This window comes from Papaver somniferum, chromosome 1 (genome assembly GCF_003573695.1).
Source record: "Papaver somniferum cultivar HN1 chromosome 1, ASM357369v1, whole genome shotgun sequence".
NCBI classification, from domain to species: Eukaryota; Viridiplantae; Streptophyta; class Magnoliopsida; order Ranunculales; family Papaveraceae; genus Papaver; species Papaver somniferum.
Genome location: NC_039358.1, coordinates 105367381 through 105386067, shown reverse-complemented (window position 1 = coordinate 105386067; position 18687 = coordinate 105367381). Strand labels below are relative to the sequence as shown.

Genomic DNA, 18687 nt, shown 5'->3' with positions numbered 1-18687 from the left:
CTTAACGACATTCCATTACTTTTCAGGCAAAAAGACTCAAAATGCAGGAAATCCGGCAGAAGCATACCACCCACACACGATCAGTAGGGAAGGTTATGCTCGTATGGAGGCGAAAATGGTATGTTCATTATGTGTTTGCTAGTATGAATGTTTATAAACTATGTGTGGATTTTTTAACCAACTGAATTTACATTTTGTTTGCAGCAAAAGGAGAGGAACACTACTGAAAAGATTGATAGAGTTGAATTGTGGATAACGGGTCACAAGCAGAAGGAAGGAAAGGAACCAAATCCAAGGGTTCTTGAGGCTTTTTTGAGGACCCAAAAGACTTATTCTTTATTTGTTTATGTGTCTGAATGATTCAATTCATAAATGTGACTAATTCTGTTTAACACTAATACAGGACAAAATTGCAAGAGCTGAAGCAGATGCTGGTTCTGATGTTGGTGGATCATCTGTGACAGATGATATTCTTGTCAAAGCTCTTGGTGATGACAAACCAGGTCGACTCAAAGGAATAGGGTTTGGAGCGACAAAGACAAAGATGGTTGTCAAGTCCCATTATAAGAAGAACATTAACGAGTGTCGGGAAAGTATGAAGGAATTGAATGGGAGACTTATGATGTTAGAGGTGAAAATTTTATTATTGATGTTGTATTCTTTTCTTAGTTTATGAATAAAAACTTGCCCCTTATATAGCTGGTTTGGTCTTTATATAGGAAAGGAGCTCGAGATGTGTCTGCTGCCATGATGGATCACTGTTGCAAAATGCCAGTCCAAATGTAACTCTGTTTACTTGTTTCTTCTTTGAATTATGGCATTTTTCTCTCTTTGATTTATGTAAATTTCTCTTGTAACTGTGGTATGTTTTCTGTAGTCTGGAAATGTCAGTAACAACCATGCTAGCGCTAGCATTGTCCGTGAAAACGACAGTCCATTGAGCAGAACAAATGTGGTGCCACAACCAGTGGGAGTGCCAGAGAAGAATAGAGCTTGCAGGTTACTCAGTTGGTACACTGAGGGCGAGATTGTGGCCGATGCAGTTATTGCTGAAACAGATCCAAAGAAGTTCATCCATGGAATGCCAATAGGTTTTGGAGCTTACAAGGTATCTGTGAAAGCTTCTCGTGTGGATGATGCTCTTCTCTACAGGCAAACCAATGAGTTGAAGTGTATCCATGATGCTATAGGAACTTACATCTCATGGGCCAAGGATTTGATATTGCTTGACTAGCCATCTGACTTCTTAATCTTCTTTGGGAGTGTTTCATGTTGTGTCACTGGATATTTTGAATGGTCGAATGGTTTAGTGTTTGAATGATCTAAAACTGGTTAGGTGTTTGAGGGGTTTAAGTATTTGAATGAATGCTGGTACATTAATTTAATGGTGAAATGGTTTAGTGTTTTAATGATCTTAAACTGGTACATTTGGATGAATAATGCTGGTATATTTGAATGATGTCGCCAATTTCATTTTTTTTTTTCACAAATGATAAAGAACCACACCTGTTTTAAAAGCTTGTAAGTGGATTGTAATACATGTTTCTGATACACATAGCTTGGTTGTCAAAGATTTGACATACAACTCTAACATTACTTCTCAAGTAAATACTTGCAAGTCTTCCTGTTGTTGTCAAATACTTGAGATACAACTCATACATGAGTTGTCAAGAAAATAACTTGCAACTCTTCCTTTTGTTGTCAAATACTTGAGATACAACTCATAAATGAGTTGCCAAGACAATAACTTGCAACTCTTTCTTTTGTTGTCAAATACTTGAGATACAACTCATACATAAGTAGTCAAGGAAAGTGACATACAACTCTAGTAATTGTTGTCAAAGAAAAGACATACAACTATGACCATTGTTGTCAACAAGTGTAGTGTAGTAGTTATTTTCACAACACATATATGAGTTGTGTTAGGAATTAAGAGGAAATTTTGAAAGACATTCACAACTGAAGCAAGCATTGTACAAAACTAATAAACAACTATGTTTACGACTATAACTGAAGGCTTGTAAAGATTTGAGGATTTTCTACAACCCTCCCTTATGCAACTTATCGATAAACGTCGTCGTATATGTATGACAACTCTTTTCGGGAGTAGTTTATCACTGTTTTTCCCATAGTGACAATATCAATATTAAATCATACTTTTATAAACATTATATCCAATCATATTTTTTATTTCTTATATAAACACAATATCAAATCATTTTTTTTATAAACACAATATCAAATCATATTTTCTAGATAATTTCTTATTTATTATCAAAAAAAAAAATCATATAGAAATACAATACGAAATCATACTACTAACAAATAAAAAAATATTTTATATAAATACAATATGAAATCATACTACTGACACAAACAAATCATAAACACGATATGGCTTCTCATCTTAAACGTGTTAAAAAATCAACAATGATCAATGAAATCCGTAGAGCATTATGCAAGCACAACAAGGATAATCCAACAACACTAGAAATTCTTACAATGATAAGAAAAATTAGAGATGAAATTCAATGGATTTTAGCAAAAAACAGAAGACAATCAATTTTTGTTTTCAAAAAGTCTTCGTAAATCATTAATGTATTGATATATATATATATATATATATAATGCATTACTAATTTATATTTCATATGAGGCCTACATAGGTAATTAAAAAAGTATTATCTTATAATTTTAGCGAATTATTAATTTGGCACGTTGTCCCCGACTCGGTACCGGCCAAAAATATTATTTAAGAGAGTTTATTAAATAATCGAGTATTAATTAAAAGAGTTGGGACCACCATGATTAATTAATTAATCGATAAATTAATAATTATTGATTAATATAAACTAACATCTTATTAACTTATAGATAAATTTAACTTCGAAGAACAGATAACATAAGTTTAGACTTTCAGATGAACAGTTAGACGGTGATATCACTTAAGACTTGCAAAATATTTGATCAAAAAGTTGGGTTATAGTGAATGTCAAGATGTCCTGAATATCTGGAAGAAAATGAAGTTACGCAATTGTTGACTGATGAAGAAATAATTGAGAGCGTTATGGGAACTAATAAAGATGGGAAAGAAGATGATGAAAGTTATACAATAAATACCTCTTCACGAAACAAAGTTGTTAAACCGCAATCACATTAATTAATTTATTGCCTGGGTATGAGAAACAACACTAGAAATTCTTACGATGATAAGAAAAATTAGAGATGAAACTCAATATGATATTGATTTTAATAAAAAACAGAAGACAATTTATTTATTCTTACAAAGATATTTATAAAACATTAATGTATTGAATATATATATATATATATATATAGTGAATAATTAATTTATATTTCATATGGGGTTTATATAGGTAAACAAAAATGTATTAATTATAATTTCAGCGAATTATTAATTTGACATTTTATTCCCGATTCGAGACCGGCTAAAAATATTATCTAAGAGAGTTTATTAAATAATCGAATAATTAATGGAGTTTCTAATGTACAAGAGATATAGGGAGCTTTATGGAAAAAAATCACTATATTCTTGGAGAAGGTCATTCCTAGACGTCACAATAGCAACGAGAATTTTTCTAATGAAATCAAATTACTTATGGTTTGATAGTATTACTGTCCTTTACCGAGGTAGGTAGTACTTATATTTTGCATGATCAGGTTGGGATGTTTATACTGCTATGTGATGCACCAGAGATTTTTGTATTATTCAAGTATTATTATAGTTATTTTTTTTGAACGAAGTCATGCATTAACATTAAGTTGTGACAGTTCTTACAATGCGGAGGAAAGTAACCCCACTCTTATCGTCTAGTACAATATTAGAAATGAAGTTTGGGCATGTGTGATCCCATATTCTTGTTGTTTTCTTGTTGGGTTTTATTGTTGGTGATCTTCCGCTTCATTTACTAATTTGTCCGCTGTCTGATTTGTTTCTCGGTAAACGTGGGTAGTCTTAGTGTGTGGAATACCTGCCATTAACATTTAATCTCTTGTATCATGTCTTTCAGGTACCATGGAATCTGTGTTGTTAATTTTGAAGTAACTGTACAAGAGCTTGGGGACCTGCTTCAAACCAAACCATCGGTCACGAATGCTGTTTTGCTATTCTTGTTGCTAAAAGAAGGCCCCATGTTTCCACTATAATTGATGTTGTTATACCTAACGGTCTGCCATTTCCATCATCAGTTGACCTTTATAGTTCTTGCTCCTTCCGGTTCCGGGTTGCTTCTTGCTGCTCCATCTGAATTGATCTCGATCCAGTCCTGAGGTGGTGCTTGCCATCCAATTAGGATAGTTGAATCTCTGTAGGTTTGCGCAGGCTTCAGTTTTGGAGTTGAGTCTTCTGGGAGTGATGAAATGAGGTGTTGTTGTGCCCATTGGTACTCTGCTGACATTGTTACAACAAAACTCTTTATTTGTTGAGGTGATTGTCTGACTCTCTTGTAAACCTGTGAGTTTCTTGCCAACCATAAATGCCATAATGTGAAGCAGAACAACATTGTGGTTGTGAGTGGTAGGCTTCTATCAAGTTTTTTCTTCAGATTGTTTGGTTGTTGTGGGGGTATTGATCTTGGATTCGGGCTTCTTAGTAGGTGCGTTGGCATGAGATTCCAAAGTTGTCTGGCTTGAGTGCATTCAAAAACAATGTGAAGAGCCGTCTCTCTTCTGTTGTTGCAAAATGGACACATGTTGGTGGGTGTGATGTTGATGTGGTGAAGTTTGTCGAAGGCTAGTAGTCTTTTCAGAGTGGCTTTCCACAAGAAAAGCCTGATATTTGGTGCGCAATTAAGTTTCCAGATGTACTTATAGTCCACACAAGTGAGGGATGTGGGTGATGATTGTTGGTTATTGATAGTGTTGGTATTGTTGTGATGGTGGTTGTTGGTATTGTTGTGGTTGGGTAATGATTGCATAGCTAGTTTTTACTGCGTAATTGCCACACTTGGAATATAACCAAAGAAATGTACATGTAGTTGGATATTCCAATAAATGGATATTGATGATTTTTTGGGAGGTTCGGGTGTAGAATGATGAAAAGATGAGATGGTGATTCCAAGAGTTTGTGCATTGGTGTACGAGGTTAGATACCCTTGTGTCTGGTGGAAGGCTTGATGTATGAGAAGTAGCTAGTTGTGGTATCCATCTATCCTTGATGCATGTTGTTTGCCCGTTGCCAATTTTCTTAAAACATTTTGGGCTATTTGGTTTTTGGTACTCATGTTTTGTCCAATATTAATGTTTGGTCTAACATTTGTCCAACTTTGCGTTTGGTACTTGGAAATGATGTTGACTTCCGTTGACCATGTTAAATCATAACATGTTGACCCATTTTACTATTATACCTTTTGCTCAAAAAGTATTTACATAATAATCTAAAATTATATTTACACCGTCACAAATTTATCTTTGTACAATACCACCTACATCTCCTAAACCACCACCACCGGTCCACAACACCGTAAAAAAAAAGCCGGAGAAGGCCCGTCAAGTTCAGCTCCACGTCTGATCTACACAATTTTTTGCATTCCTTATCTTTGAATAGAGGTAGACTACCTAACAACAAGCACATGTAGAACATTAAAACAAAAAAAACTAAAAAAAAATAATCGACCTAAAATAAAAATCAAAATCAAAATCTAGAGTTTCGTTAGAAATTAAATCATCAATCAGAGGGAAAAACAGAGGGACCTAAAATTAGTGTAAGAGGAAATTGAAATTCATTGAAGAGTAAGTTTGATTTCATAAAATAACATTGGAAATACAACACCTAGAGAACAACCATAGGGTTAACACGTAGCTAGGATATTGGTTAGTGAAATTGAAAACAATTGCTAATGTGCAAGCACGGTCTAAATGATGCAATTGAACAGAATTCTTGCTTGGATAAATATCGAGTACCTTGGGCGTCATTGCTTTTGACCAAACAGGTAAGTGATTTAGAAGAATCACATGTTTGTTCCAAATTTGGGTGTTATTGTTGATTTTTTTTTTTTTTGAAATCGGTGTATAAATCTGTGATGGATGAAATTGGGATACTTTGAATTCACTTACTTGATTATGTAGTTGATGAATTTTGAATCTACTGTTTTGTTTGTGTAATAATTAATATCGTTCTTCTTCATCAATGGGTTTCTGATATTTGGTGACTATTGTCTGTGAAGTATGGAGGCGGAAGAAGAAGAGGAGTAGAGAGTTAGGGTATAAGCGATATTGAATCGTGACCACTAAATTAAAACTTTTATTAAAACCGTTGGATCTATGCCCATTTCAGGGGTAAACTTGTAAACTCGTTATTTTAAATTTTATAAATTCAATTGAGTTAAGTCAATGACAGTCAACGTTATTTCCAAGTACCAAACGCAAAACTGGACAAATGTTAGACCAAACACTAAACTTGGACAAAACGTAAGTACCAAAAACCAAATAACCCAAACATTTTTCATGCAAAACAAAAATTAGATTAGCTAAAATTTTCCAGTACGGGCTTTCCACTGGGTTGGTCAGAATGGGTTGTGAGGCCTTCAGTAATGGTTCATTCTGGAGATATTTGTCATCGCACATTTTCTTCCAGATGAAGAGTTGATCATTGTGCGCAAACCACTGTCTATTTAGTAACAATGCTTGATTATGTTGTTTGCTTTTCTGAATTCCCACTCCTCGTGCTTTTGGTCTAGATAGATTGTCCCATCCAGTGGGGTGAAATTTTCTTGTTTGTTCGTTATGGCCCCAAAAGAAATTTCTCGCAATTCGGTTCAGGCTTTTATGCACATGCTCTGGTAACATTTGGGTTTGCATTAAGTGGTTGGCCGTGGTGGTGAGAGCCGTGTTCATGAGCACCAATCTCCCGTCCTTCTTAACACACTTTGTTATCCATCCTTGTGCTTTACGCTGGACTCTATTTTATAAGTCCACACAGATGTGTGTCGAGCTTCTCCCCTTTTTGAATAAAATTAATCCTCAGATATATCGGTGGATCCGATGAAGTGTTGATTCCAAATTTTCTTGTATCCAATCTATGGTTTGAGGTATTAGTTTCAGGTGATGTATGATGGTTGACTTGCTTTCATTGATTTTTTGGCCAGTTGACGACAAATATGCAAGGATAATATGTTGGATGGTGTTGCATGTTTCTGGTTTAGTTGTGCATGTGATCAAAATGTCATCAACATACATTAAGTGCAAGATTCGTAGTGAATTCTTTGAAATACGTAGTCCTGCCAGTTTTCCTTGCATTTCTAACACTCTTAGATTTGTTGATAGCACTTCTGCACATATAATGAAGATATATGGTAATAAAGGGTCACCTTGGCACAGTCCATGTGCGTGTTTGATGTTCCCCTTTGATGTTTGATTGATGTTTATTGAATACGTGACTGTGGACATACAAGTCATAATATAGTTAACATAATGTTTAGGGAACCCCTTTTTGGTGAAGGTAGCTTCGATGAATCCCAAATCAAGCTATCATAAGATTTTTTGATATCCAACTTCATTGCAATCTTTGGGTGTTTTGTAGGTGGGGATGTACGGATATGGTGGAACTATTCATCCGCAATGGAAACGTTATCATGTATAGCCCTATAAGAAATGCACTCTGGAAGGGGCTAATAATGAACTGCAGTATTAGTCGCAATCTATTGACCAAAATTTTGGCTATGACTTTGTACACCATATTTCAAAGTCCGGTAGGTCGGAAATGAGATGAGATAGTGGGGTTTTGGTTTTTGGGAATGAGGGTTAGGTGGGTGTTGAAGGTGATTATGTTGGAGGAAATTTTTCACCATTTCTATAAGATGTGTGGCCCAGATAGTTCCCACATATGTTTGAAAAGTTTACTTGTGTATCCGTCTGCACCCGGTGCTTTATCCAACTCGATGGACTCTAATGCTAGTTTTATCTCCTCCTTGGTGACGCTTTGGGGTAAATTGCATCATTGGTTAACAGAGAGTCTAGGATGTATGCAGTCGAATAAATTCGACTATATCACTGTTTTTGGTGTCCTGTATTGGTTATCAAAAAACCAATAATTAAACAACTTTTTTAAGGGTTTCAGTCCAAGTACCTTGATCAGATTGTAGTTGGTGAATATGGTTGAATCTCCTATGTATTGTATCTTGGGTGTGGAAATTTTTTGTATTTAGATCTCATTCTTGAATCCATTGTACTCTTGCTCGTTGCTTCCAATACACCTCTTGACGATGAGCCAATGCCAGATGAGTGTTTCTAGCGTCCTGTTCCCGTTGCAACCAAAAATGCAATGCCCGGCCTGTAGTTGTAGCACAATGGTGTTGGTTTTTTTTCTTCATATTTAGATATGTTGCTTTGATTAGCGTGGGTAAGTGACCAAAGGACAGTTCACTCCAATGTTGTCGACCTTTTATAGTCGTGATCATTTTGTTGATGCAGTGGCAGTAGGTGATGTGTTTGGTTCCAAGCCGTGGTAACCATACCTTTAAGTGTGGGTGGAGAAACCATAAATGCTCCAATTTGAAAGATCTTGAGTTTTTTCTTTCCATTGCAGTAGCATTAATGGTTCTTGGTCAGACCCAACTCGGGATATACGTTTGATAAAAGCTAATGGATGTGTGTCCAACCACAGTTGGTTACATAATCCTCTGTTAAATATTTCGAAGATAAAATTGTCACCCATTTGTCTATTGGACCAGGTAAATGGGTCTCCATGATAGCCCAAATATATGAGCTTGTTCATGTTGATTAGGTTAATGAAGCTTTGTGTTTGAGCTATCGAAACAACATTACCACATTTTTTTCCTCTTGGTTCATTGAAGTCTCCCATTAGCGCCCATGGTAAGTTATGAGTTGGGATGATGGAGTTGAAAGCACTCCAGAAATCCTTTCATACCGGTTGATGAAGTGGTCCATAAATTCCCGAAAAAAATCATGGTTGGTTGATGAAACTAGACAATATGTAAGCATGGATAACATTATGATTTGCTACTATAATTTGGACTTTAAGGTGAGCATTCCACATTGAACATATCCCCCATTGTCTTCCATTACATAGGATTACATAACAATCATGAAAACCAAAAATATTAAATAACCAAAGCATAGTAGAGCTAGTAGCTAAAGTTTCAGATAAAAACAGTAAAAAAGGATGATAATTACGTGCATACTCACGTAATTTTTGAACTATCAAGGGGTTGTTAATACCTTGACAGCTCTAAGCCAGGTGATTCATAATTGGTGCTAGTGTTGGTATTGGCCAAAAACTCGCTTACCTTTGTCATGCATCTCAACGACTGCTCCAGTCTCATCTTCAAAGATAGATACCAAGCCGGTTTGGTTTGTTTTGGGTTGTTGGCATATCCTTATGATGACAGTTTGGTTGAGTAGATTGTATTGTTTGGGTGCATGAATCTGGTAGATCTGGGCTTGTGGATTCTAGTGGTTGGAACTTCACGTTGTGGTTGAAGGTATTTGGTGGATTGGGTTGTGAGAGAATCAATGAATAAGAATTTTCTTTCTGTAGGTGGTGGTGGTGTTGCGGCAAAGTCAGGGGGTTGGGTGTATATTGAGATGATGTGGTGTGCCTTTTCTTTACTGCCCGAATTTTTTCGTTTTGTAGGTTTGAATAAGTACGGGTGGTTCAGGTGATAGAGAAATGAAATGGATATGGGTAGATTTTACTTGTGGTACCCCTCCATGCTTAATAACCACCAAATTAGTATGAGCATCCTTATTCTCAAGGAATGACTCCAACAGCTGAATATATTTTGGGGTGAAAAAAATGGTTGAGATGGTTTGGGAGTTTAGATGGATTGGACAATAGTTTATGGGATTTCCGGGAAGTTTATTGAAAGTGTTTTGTTGTGCCCAAGGGTGTGGGTGGTGGTTTGATAAGTGCATAATTCATAAGATTTTAGTATCAATTCCATACTTGTTTTAGCTATTATTCTTGCATATTTTCGTATTATTACTCTTATTTTCTCTTATTTGTCCCTATTAGGTGAATCGTCCAAAAAGTATCTACAAAGTGCTAAAAAGAGCTATGAAAAGAAGTATTCCAAGTATCTAACTGCCCAAGTCGAAGAGAAGTGGAAGAAGTGCGACGAAAAGGAGAAAACGCTTAAAATCAAGAGACAGGCCAAATACCGAGATTAACTCGTTCAAAATCAAGGTTTGTCATCACCATATTGAAGATAATTCAATTACAAAAACAATTCAAAAAGAATGAGGTCATTCCGAGTTCGGACGAAGAAGTTATGGGAAAAACGAGTTTATCAAATACCGAAGACAATCCAGTTCGCAAACGGGAGTAACTTTAATTTCAGTTCGCAAATGGAGTTCGAAAACGAGAGTCCCTGGATTTTATTTAAGGCATGTTTCGCAAACACGGTTCGCAAACCATGAAGGCCAAAATTCCCTAATTATATTTAGGATCTTTCTTTCGTAACTTTGGGTCGGGTTCCTTAACCGACGTAGATACTTGAAGGACAAGCAATATAAACCTATATAAAGAGGTATTAGGTCATGAATATATATATCAAGGGGTCACAAAATTGTAAGGCTTGGAGAGGAGAAACTACATACGGAGCGAAAGCTAGGGTTTCAGAGAGGTTCTTCAATCGTAATGATATCTCTAAACTTTTCTTATACATCCATGAGTAGATAAGCACCTATTGATTGAGGATGAATTCTAAGTTGTAAACAATATTTGATTTAGTATTTGAATCTATTTTGATTTCTTCATATGATTATCGTTTTGTGTTTACTATTAAAAATACTTATGATTGATTGATAGATTGTTTAGGTGGCCAACCGAATATATTTATTGATTTAATATATTGAGAGTAAGGGTTAGGATATCTGTAATTGTTTAATAATTCCTTACACAAGTAGAGAACATGAGACCTTGTATAGGGATTCTGTAAAGCAATCACGTGTAAACACAATCTTAGCAAGTACACCGAGCGTACTGAGTCTAACTACTAGGAGAAAACCTAAATTCACAAACCCTAAAGCATTCGAATGAATTACATCTTATAAGCGTACCGCAAGGTGGTTCAGACAGATAGAATCTGGTAACTAAGCGTACCTGTTATCCAGTGATTTAAGGAATTTGGGGAATAGCTGAGCGTACGTGTTATTCTACGGTTGGTGATAATCTATGATCAATTACAAATAGATGAATCTACTATTTCAATGAATATTTATTAACGAAGAAGGATTCCTCGATCATATATCTCTCTAATGCTTACAATTTAATCTTTTCAACAACTTTATTTTATTTTGTTTAAAATCTGAAACAAAACACCCCTTTGTGACACTTTGACAACTAAAACTAACTGCTTTTCGTGGGAATGATGCTTGCTTCAATTATATTACCAGTTAATTATATGGAAATAAGTGATTTAATTTGATTGCACTTACGACAACCATCAAATTTTGGCGCAGCTGCCGGGGAGAAGTCGATAGCTTTAGTTGTTATTTTTATCAGCTTTATTCTTATTTTTAGATTTTCCTTTTAGTTTTTAATTTTAATTTTCTATATTTTGTGGTTTCAGGTATTTAATCTCTGGCATCGAAATATTGGAATTACCCGAGGTGAGGAATTCAAGCTCTTTATGGAACGATGTTACAAGCACATCAACAACCACAACTAAAACCGTCTACATCAGATATGAAGAACGGTGCAAATACACCATTACCACCTCCTCCTCCTCCCGAGAAGAAGCTGCGAGAGTTGACATCTCCATGTTTAGATTCACAATCATTCTATATTACTTTATCTAACACGGTGAAACTGAAGTCTGATATTCATAGATGAAATATTTGCACTAGTTAGGTACTCAAATGCTTTGCTTTCTTGATAGTTTTTATGTCATTATGCTTTGATTTTGTTTGCTTTTGAGTTTGTTAGGTATCTGAGGCTATCTTAACCAAAAGGAAGTGGAACTAGTTCAAATACGAGTTTTTTTTGCATCATCTTGAAGAGGACGAAAAGTCGAAGGCAACGGCGAAATAATGAGTCATTCCGACCTCGTATGAAGAAGTTAGAAGCGGTTGAAGAAAGTCAAAGTTTTCGCAAAAGTAAGACAACATAGAATTATTATAGGCATGCGTTCCTTCTACTCAAGGCCACCACCTTTCTCCCCTATGCATCAACGACTAACACCAGGGTTGTTTTTCACGACCAGCAGAAACTGAAGCTGCTATCCATGGCCGATGGTGAATTACTGTGGTGAATGGAATTGTATTATTAATGAGAAGACAATAGTGTTGTTTCTCGTGATTCATGGTAGTTGTTGGTTGTTTTGCGAGCCGATGACGGAATGCTGGCAATGGGATTTGGATGATCACGATAGCTGAATGGAGGTGCTGATGATGTTTATGTGCTTAAATAAAAAGAGAAGTTATTGCTGCTACATTGGAACAAAGAGTGGCAGATATTAATGGCGTTGATGGAGACAGAGATGTTGACAGAGAGGCAATGGAGAAATTCAGTGGTGTTGTACGTAACCATTGATGAAACGATGATGGCAGTGACATCGAATATTAATGGAGTTTGGCGTTGCAGCTATAATGTTGGCTGGTGATGAAGAAGATTCGTTTGCATGGAAGTTGGTGATTGATGAAGACTGGTTGTAGATGGAGAAGGTGTTTTGGTTGCTGCCATTGCCATGGTGATGTTGGAAGCTGTTAATGGAAGATGGAAAGATCTCGACAATATGGCAGGATTTTGAACTGTGGTAATGGTGATGGATCAATGATATAAGATGGAGAAGGTCATGGGAGTCTGTGGTTGGAGCTGGGGAGATTAATGTCAATATCAAGTGATAATGGAGGATACGAAAGTTTGTTGATGCTAGGGAGAACGAGAAACGGAGGAGTTCTTGTCCGTGGTTTATTTACGAGAGAGTTTAGAAATCCAGAAGAAAAAGAAATTCACGGAGGGCCTGGTATTGTAGATGGTGGATTTTCGACAAAGGCTAAAATTGTAAACTCATAATTATACGAAGCTCTGATTCAGCAATCAGACGTGAGTATCGAGACACGAATCTCTCTTCGAATTCTCAACGGAGAGTACTTTCTCTCAGAGTACATGTGGATATGTTGTCTCACGACCGGACAACGACATATCTCAGAAAAACTGAATACTTTCAGTGATTATTTCTATATAGCATCACGTGATGGACGGCTCCTAGACAGCTTGCTCTGCTAGTATAGAGCGATAACGTCTTCAGGAACAAACAACGAGTTTACCCTGACTATATAAAGGATATGACTTACCGACAAGCTCATATCGGGATGATTAATGCTCCTAGACAACTTGCTCTGCTAGTATAGAGCCACAAAATTAATTATTCCTAATTACAATCGCTCCTATTCCATGGTCGAATCCACGACTGGCCCATGGAATGACAATAACAATTGTTCTGATTCTATGATCGAATCCACAGCTTGATCTCATAGAATAGCAATAACTATATTATTTCATTACTTCGATTTCATGATCGAATCCACAACTGGTCTCATAAATGGTAATAGATAAAACTTAATTACTCTGATTCTATGGTCGAATCTACGATCCCATGGAATGGTAATGCTCGCTTTATTATTCTGAATTCGTAGTCGAATCCTCAGTTGATCCTATGAATTAATAATAAACATCTTATTACTCAGTTTTGTGAATTATTCTCCACTGAATTCCACAATTAGTAATAAATAATCAACAAACGGGCGTCTGAGCTACCTCTAAGTAAGTCCCGATTCAAAGGTGAAAGTGTATTCAACGAGGATACACTAACAGTCATCGCACGAACGAGTATTTCAAAATACAACGAAACGATGAACTTATGCAAAATAGAGAAGAAGATAATAAATAATTAAAAATATTGACCAGGATGCTGGGAGCACGGACACACGACCGACCGACCGTGTTGTGGTCAATCCCACGCCAGTTTTATATTTTTAATGCATTTTTATTATTTTCCATGATTTGATGAAAATCCTCTCATTTTATCAAATCTCCTTCGTCTCGAGGAAACTCCTCGGTTTCATGGTACTTCCATAAATCCATAAAAAATAATATAAAATTAGGGAAAGGAGTGTGGGGCGTGACCATTGGCCAACCGACCATGCCTTGGTCCCAACCGGCCCCACACCCACGGTTCTTTATTATTTTATTATTATTATTTCTCTAATTTCATGAAAAAACTCCTTGATTTCATGGTATTTTGCACAAATCATCAATTAATAATAAAATAAAATAAATTATGAAAACTTGTGGGACTGGGCCTTGGCCGGCCGGCCATGCTCTAGTCGGTCCCACACGCCCCTTTGTTTTATTATTTTATTATTAGTTTTCCCTTAATTCATCAAATTCCTTGATTTCATGGTATTTTTCTCAAATTAGGAAAAATTCTCTCAAATCATCAAAAATACCTAAAAATATTAAAAAATTATGAAAACTCGTGGGATCGGGCCTTAGCCGGCCTGTCATGCCTCCACGGTCCCACACGCCCTTGTTTTTATTATTTTAATATTTTTTACTTCCCTGAACTCATGAAAACTCCTTCAATTCATGGAAACTCCCTAAATTCATCAAATTTCTCAAAATTCATGATTTTTTCATAAAATCATCAAAATATTATAAAATTAAGGAAAAGGCACCACGGGACCGTGGTCATGAACGAACGACCATGCCTTGACCACGAAGGTCCCACGCCTCCTCATTCCTTATTTTATAATTATTTTTCATCATCTCATGGTGTTTTCCTCGGTTTCGTCGAAATCCTAATTTTGGCATATTTTCTTGAATGGATGCTCAATTGCACGCCAGAAAATATCAAAATTCTCAGGACTGAGACGCGGACGCCTTGGGGACATGAGCACGCTATCTTGACTGACCAAGATTGGCTCTTTGGCTCACGGAAGCCGGTCCCATCAATTTTCACAGTTTTGACCTAATTTGCACAATTGCTCGTATTAGGTGCAAAACCCTCCAAACACTTTGGATTTTCATGAAGTGATCGTCAGGCGGTCACGGGACAACCCAGGAACAGTTTCATGACTCCATGGTCGGTCCCTCGCCTCGTCATAATTAATTAGGTTTTCTCACCTAAGGCTCAGACGAGCATTTTTGAATAAATGATTAAGCCAGCATTTAATCATTCTTCCACCAACAAATCGTCAACTCTTCAGGAGTTCTTCGTATTTGCTCACGTGAGCATATGGACACTACATGGTTGATCCACGATCCCATGTAGTCGCTCCCTCTTTCATCCCATGGTTGAAATTCTGACGAACCATGAATTGATCATCAATTGATCAAATTAGGGTTTCTGAATCCAAGGATCATCATTCCAGATTCTAACCTTAATAATTTTATGACGACTTCATGGTCATTAATTTTATTAATTATGCTCGGTTCATTGACCAGTATTTTAATTAATATTTTTGGTACGCTGCCAATAATCCATCAGACGAGCAACACATGCTCAGACGACCAAATATTCAATAATTCATCACATGAGAAACACTTGCTCAGATGATAAATATTTGTTCAAATCAAGGAATATTGGTTCAACAATCAATATTCAACGATCCATCGAATGAAAAATACTTGCTCACTTCATCGTAAGAACTATACCACTGTCTCATGACGTGTTCAATTCACGAGTTTCAGAACATCATGTTCAACTCAACAACTACATGGACTCATCGTACCATCAAACCACGAAGTCATCAATTGACTAACAAACCACGAGACGTCAATCGTGTCACTTGGGGGATATCACTTAGGGTTTTGGTCTGGCGATCTACGACACGTGTGTTCAAACACACGATGGAATGTGAGCAAGTCGTGCAATCAGTTGAAGGAATTCACGAGGTAGTGGGTGAAAAATCGACCAAGTCTCCACACGTTGAGCAACTGGTTTCAAACACGATCTCCACTTCCCCACTCCTTGATTATATCAACTGTCACACTTCATGGAATCATGGTGTCTACAATTCCAGCAATATAAATAAGTCTTTGAATCATGATTGAAGCATCAACAGTATCATGAATCTCACGTCTCATCGACAACACGAGATCATCAACTCATCAATTGATCAATTTCAATCACTCAGATCTTATCGTATTCGGAATTCACACACCCACAATCTTTGATTACCATTGATCCCTCACATTTCTCAGCTTCCCTCCTACAGATCAACCCATCCTCTCTTGTGACCGAATTTACTCTGGAACGGTCATTGTCTTGATTTAGGCCGGAGTTCTACAGATTGATCTCTCGAATCTAAAGCACCCCCTTTGCAGCGGTGCATCTGTGTGAGGTTTAACATTTCGCTCGGTTTGAGGAGTCTCCTCCGTACGGTCGTCTCCTCAATTCCTTAATAACCAGCAAATCGTTTTTCCCCATCTACAGATTGGCGACCACAGTGTGAGATTAATCTCTTGGCTGCAATCTAACAATCTCACAAGATGGTTGGTCTTAGGACTAATTCAACTAATTCAGATCAGAATATTTCAAACGGCAACATTCCTCATGTTACACCTGGCGGCATGGAAGGCAGAGGGATCCCGACTTTGGCAGTGTTGGCTCAAATCCTAGAGGTCCATACCAGGAACATGGACCTGATGAAGGAGACGATAAACCACATCCTCGACTTTCTGATCAAATTAACGTCCGATTTAGGCGGTACCTCCGCTCCAGAAGTCTCAACACCGGGGACTGAAGCGTCACTTGACCCTCAAATCAACAGCTTCACCACATACGAGAAGCCGGTGGAACAAGAGGTCACACATTTGATCGAAAATCTATGTGAACTCCTACACTTCTCCAGGGATCAGCGCACAGACACATTTTCAGCACTCAACCAGATATCATCCAGCGTGCAAATAACGCCACCAACACGATCAGTTGAAGAAGTATCCCTAGTGCCTGAGCATTCGATCGAAAACATCTCTTTTGGAGAAGAAGATCGCATCACGGATGAAGGACACAACCGAGCATTGTACGTCACTGGTTTCATCAAAGACACCGAATTTAGAAGAGCTCTTGTTGACACCGGTGCTTCTACCAACATCGTCACCATGAAGACTCTCAGGATGGCCAGGTTCCCACAAGATAAAATCGTTCGCTATCCCATCCTAATGACAGGATTTGAAGGAAGTCAAAGCCATACATATGGATATGCATACATAGATTTGAGGGTGGGGCTGGTTCGATCGAAAGAGAATTTTCATGTGATCGATCAAGAACCTGACTACCATATAATACTGGGATGCCCATGGCTCTATGATAACAAGGTGGTTCCTTCAAGATACCATCAATGCATGAAGGCCCTGCTCGACGACAAGATCGTTCGCATTCCGACTTCATCATCTCCTTATGCTCCCGTCTATGATACTGAGTTCCTTGAATATCAAAAAGGCATCCCGGAACCTCCAAGCAGGATTCACAGTACTCCACTTCCAAGATGGAAGACTATCGAGAGGGCTGATAACGATCCGTCATCCTCAGATGCTAAAATGATCAAGTCACCTACTACACCGACTAAACGCCATAATGATCAAGTCTCAACTCCAGGGACAAACTTCAAGACCGATCGAGACGTAGAAAAGAGAGTCATTTATCGCCGATGGAAAGATTAGCAATTAATCGTGGAGAACAATGAAAAGTCTGAAGAATCGTGTCAGAGTGAGCAATCACTTGAAGAAGTCCAAGATGCCCCACGACAACTACAGGACGGCACTGGCTCTACCACTGACGATCTTGAAACAATCAACATTAGGGCTGAAGACGATCCAAGGCCAATCCTGATCAGTTCATCGCTATCACCAGAGGAGCGGACCGAGCTGGTGAAATTATTAAAAGAATATCAAGATGTCTTCGCCTGGACGTACGAAGAAATGTCGGGTCTGGATGACAAACTCGTCATCCATCACCTGCACATCGTACCTGGTTCCAAAGCTGTAAAACAACCGCCCAGACAATTTAGACACGAAGTCGAGGAGCAAATCAAGGTCGAAATCCAGAAACTGTTGGCAGCAGGGTTCATCAAACCTATTCTTCATCCAACGTGGCTCGCAAATGTGGTACCTGTTAAGAAGAAAAATGGTCAAATCAGATGTTGTGTCTACTTCAGGAACTTGAATAAATTTTGTCCAAAGGATGATTTTCCTCTACCCAACATTTACATGCTCGTCGATGCAACCAGTGGTCACGGTATGTTCTCATTCATGGACGGCTATAGTGGGTACAACCAGATCAAGATGTATAAAATGACGCCAACAAGACTGCATTCCGTACTCCCATTGGGAATTTTCACTACACTGTGATGCCCTTTGGATTAAAGAATGCTGGTGCCACCTATCAACGAGCCATGAATACCATATTCCACGACATGATGCACAAGCAAGTAGAAGACTATGTTGATGACGTGGTGGTAAAATCGAAGACTCGAGCATCTCATCTCGAAGTTCTAAGGCAGGTGTTTGAAAGGTACAGAGAATACAAATTAAAAATAAATCCTTTAAAGTGCGCATTCGGAGTTTCTTCCGGAAAATTCTTAGGATTCCTGGTCACGGCTGAAGGGATCAAAGTCGACCCCGACAAGGCAAAAGATATTACCACATGCCTCCTCCACGTACCTTGAAGGAACTACAGAGCTTTATGGGCAAGGTAAATT

At 37.6% G+C, this 18687-nt stretch overlaps 1 protein-coding gene across 1 annotated transcript; it reads left to right on the top strand.

The window, feature by feature from the left end:
• The first annotated feature begins 384 nt into the window (after positions 1–384).
• Positions 385–1459, top strand: LOC113295794. The gene is made up of 3 exons (XM_026544124.1): positions 385–631; positions 720–782; positions 878–1459. The coding sequence occupies exons 1-3, from the start codon at positions 545–547 to the stop codon at positions 1232–1234; spliced, it is 507 nt and encodes a 168-aa protein (XP_026399909.1). The 5' UTR covers positions 385–544; the 3' UTR covers positions 1235–1459.
• The last annotated feature ends 17228 nt before the right edge of the window (positions 1460–18687 follow it).